This window comes from Gekko japonicus, unplaced genomic scaffold (genome assembly GCF_001447785.1).
Source record: "Gekko japonicus isolate JY-2015 unplaced genomic scaffold, Gekko_japonicus_V1.1 scaffold2133, whole genome shotgun sequence".
Taxonomy (NCBI): Eukaryota; Metazoa; Chordata; class Lepidosauria; order Squamata; family Gekkonidae; genus Gekko; species Gekko japonicus.
In genome coordinates this window covers 255,157-258,099 of record NW_015163153.1, presented here as the reverse complement: position 1 = coordinate 258,099, position 2,943 = coordinate 255,157, and the positions used below count along the sequence as shown (strand labels likewise).

Genomic DNA, 2,943 nt, shown 5'->3' with positions numbered 1-2,943 from the left:
CACCAAACCGTCTGTCTGTCTACTTGCCTGCTGGGACTCAGTACTGAGATGCTGGTGTAAAGAAGCCTTTAAAACCAGGGCCTGAAACCTTCTCTCCCCCTGACCACTTCTTTTGTTTGTTTTATATCATCCAGCCAGAGGAAGAATTCTGGCGGACTCAAAAGCTGGGGCTGTTTTGGGTCACTGTTATTATGTGGATTCTGATCTGTTAGGAGGCTTTGACTTTGGACCAGTTGTAAAGAACTTTTGCCTAGGAGGAAGCCGTTCGAGCACTGGTTTTGGCTTCCCAGGGACACTGCTGACATCTAGTGGCAAGGCGTGGGGAATGTCAGCAAAAAAGATGCGGGTCGGCCCCACCGGCGGTCACTCGTTGGTGTTGCAGGGGTGGAAAAGCTCCTTGGAGGAAAGCGCTGCCGTGGGTGAAACAATTCTGCAGGATCCAATCCAATGTTCTCTTTCTAAAAAACAGCTACCTCTCTATTTTACACAGAAATATGCTTACATAATTGAAAAAAAAACGAGGCCCAAGAGACAACTATAGCTATTGGTCCATCTAGCTCAGTAGGTCTCCCTTGAGTAGCAGCAGCTCTCCAAGGTTTTGGGGACAGAAAGGCCTTTCCCAGGACCTGCTCCCCCACGATCCTGTATCTGGAGATGCTGGGAACTGATGCTGGGACCTTTTGCATGCAGATCAAGTATGTAAAACAGCATCTCTGTGGTTACTTAGTAGCTGCTACTCACCAGTCTGCGCTCTGACAAGCTACATATTTCATGAGGACCCTTCGTGACACCCTTCAATGTAAATAACATCATGCTCCCCTTCTTGGCTAGTCCTACTTGTTACCCATTACCTGATATCTTTGTCCTTCACTGGGGTTCAGCCTCCTTGGTTTCTGGCTCTTCTGCTGCTTTGGCCTGATCTGAGGCTTCCGGCAGAGCTGAGCCTTCTGCCTGATCCAAGGCTTCCAGCTGAGCCGAACCTTCCACCTGATCCGAAGTTTCTTGCTGAGCCGAACCTTCCGCTTGATCCGAGGCTTCCGGCTGAGCCGAACCTTCCGCTTGACCCGAGGCTTCTGGCTCAGCTGAGCCTTCCACTTGATCCGAGGTCTCAGTCCTTATAACTACCTCAATGGAGGGTGTGCGATCAACTTCCTCGCCGGGAGGGTGGATGACTTCTTCCGGTGGTGGGGCTGGTTCAAAAGCACCCAACCGCTTTTCCATCACGTCGCGAATCAAGCCTGCAAAGGGAGTGTGTCACGCTGCGTTAAAGTCAACCCAGTATGAAACGTCAATAATATCCCCCAAGATAGCGGTTTTCAGAATGTCTACTTCTTGAAGGAACATCTTCCATATATACATCTGAATGTTTATTTCTTTACACTCAACAGACCCGACTGTTTTCCTCCTTCAGATCCCACCACGATCCTCCTTACAACATCTGGACCTCCCTAGCTCCCACCCCGACCTTTGGCTACTGGATGAGATGGCTTTTTAAACTGGATGAACAAACTCAAGGAGGGGGGGGCAGGCCTAGTCAAAGCTATGTCAGGCTCCCAGTCAACTCATTCTCTACGCAGTCTTTCTTGGTTTGAAAGTTTATTGAAGAGGTTTGAGATGCTGCAAAGGTGACTTCTTTGTCAGGACTGAGGGGTAGAAGCGGGGACCCAGTGTAGAACCAAAACCCACATTCCACGCACACGTCACACATTCATAAGTATAAGCCATCCTAAGAACCCAGGATACATATTAGATTCCATGTACATATTAGATTCTGTGTAAAAAATTAAGTCAAATGAGATCTATGTTTTATTTCAATTAACAGGAAAACAATTGGACCAAATAACGCAGCAAAAACTGACTGTTTTCTTTTCAGCATATTCAGGAAATATGCTTTCTTCTTCCCGTATCCAGGAAATACATGATCTTTTATACATGGACTGACTGACATCATCAAGAAAACAATATTCAAAAAGCATAATTGGTTATAAAAGACAATGGTAATTTGAGTAATAATCCTCTGATTGGCCAGATGTAAAGTGAAATGTACCTACGTAAAATCTAAGTGTTTACTTAACCTAACCTAAAATGATAATGGGCAAGGATTCTTCATACCCTAAATAAAAGTGTTTTTTTCCTGATAGGAGACCAAAATCTTGTCTGACCCAGACATTGCCCTTAAGAACTACAGAATCATGAACTTTGTACCTATTATGTTGTCTGCTAACAATATCAGACCTACAAGGGGAAAGCCTTCTATATAACAGGCTTTTTTGAACATTCTAATAAAATATTATTTAAAAGAAAAATCCATAAAATCAAGAAAAATATGAATATGAACAATCAAGAAGAAAAAACCCATATATATATAAAAATCTTTATATTCCCATTCATACTACAGTTACAATGGCTCAACTAGCCATTCAAAAGTCTTTTCATCTTCAAGGACATGCTCATGTGAAAGTTCCTGGGGTGCTGCTTGAGAAAAAAGGTTACCAGCATTGCCTCCCTAAACTACAGGCTCCCTCCCTCCCACAGTTACTCTCCCTCCCACCAGGAATGTCAGTGAGGGTGAGCGATAAGCGGATGGCTGAATACATCTGCTGTAGCCAGCGAAGCGAGGGGGAAGGGAATGGGGGTGCGGGTTACATAAAGCAGGTTGGTAATACTACAGGTATAGAAAACATAGCAAAAGGCGAACCCGAGTTTGACAAACTATTGACTAGGGATGTCGGATCCGAACCGAATGCACTCCCAAAAATGACCCATTCGGACCCCTTTCGGGCTGTTGCAGGCCGATTCAGATTCTCTGATCTGAATCGGCTTGCCACCGAATTGGCCCCATTATATCCTATGGACCATTGAAGTCAATGGCGAAAACACAGGGTATATTCTGGGGGCTGGAGGGGAGGGGGTTTGAGGGAGAGGCTCCAAACTCGCAGGGTA

General features: G+C 45.3%; 1 protein-coding gene across 1 annotated transcript in view; it reads right to left on the bottom strand.

The window, feature by feature from the left end:
* Positions 1-867: 867 nt before the first annotated feature.
* The window catches only part of RSPH3 (radial spoke 3 homolog (Chlamydomonas)), a 57,773-nt gene continuing 55,697 nt past the window's right edge, over positions 868-2,943 (bottom strand). The window contains exon 10 of the mRNA XM_015407053.1: positions 868-1,238. Within this exon, the coding sequence (XP_015262539.1) occupies positions 868-1,238 (371 nt within the window). The remainder of the gene's footprint in view (positions 1,239-2,943) is intronic.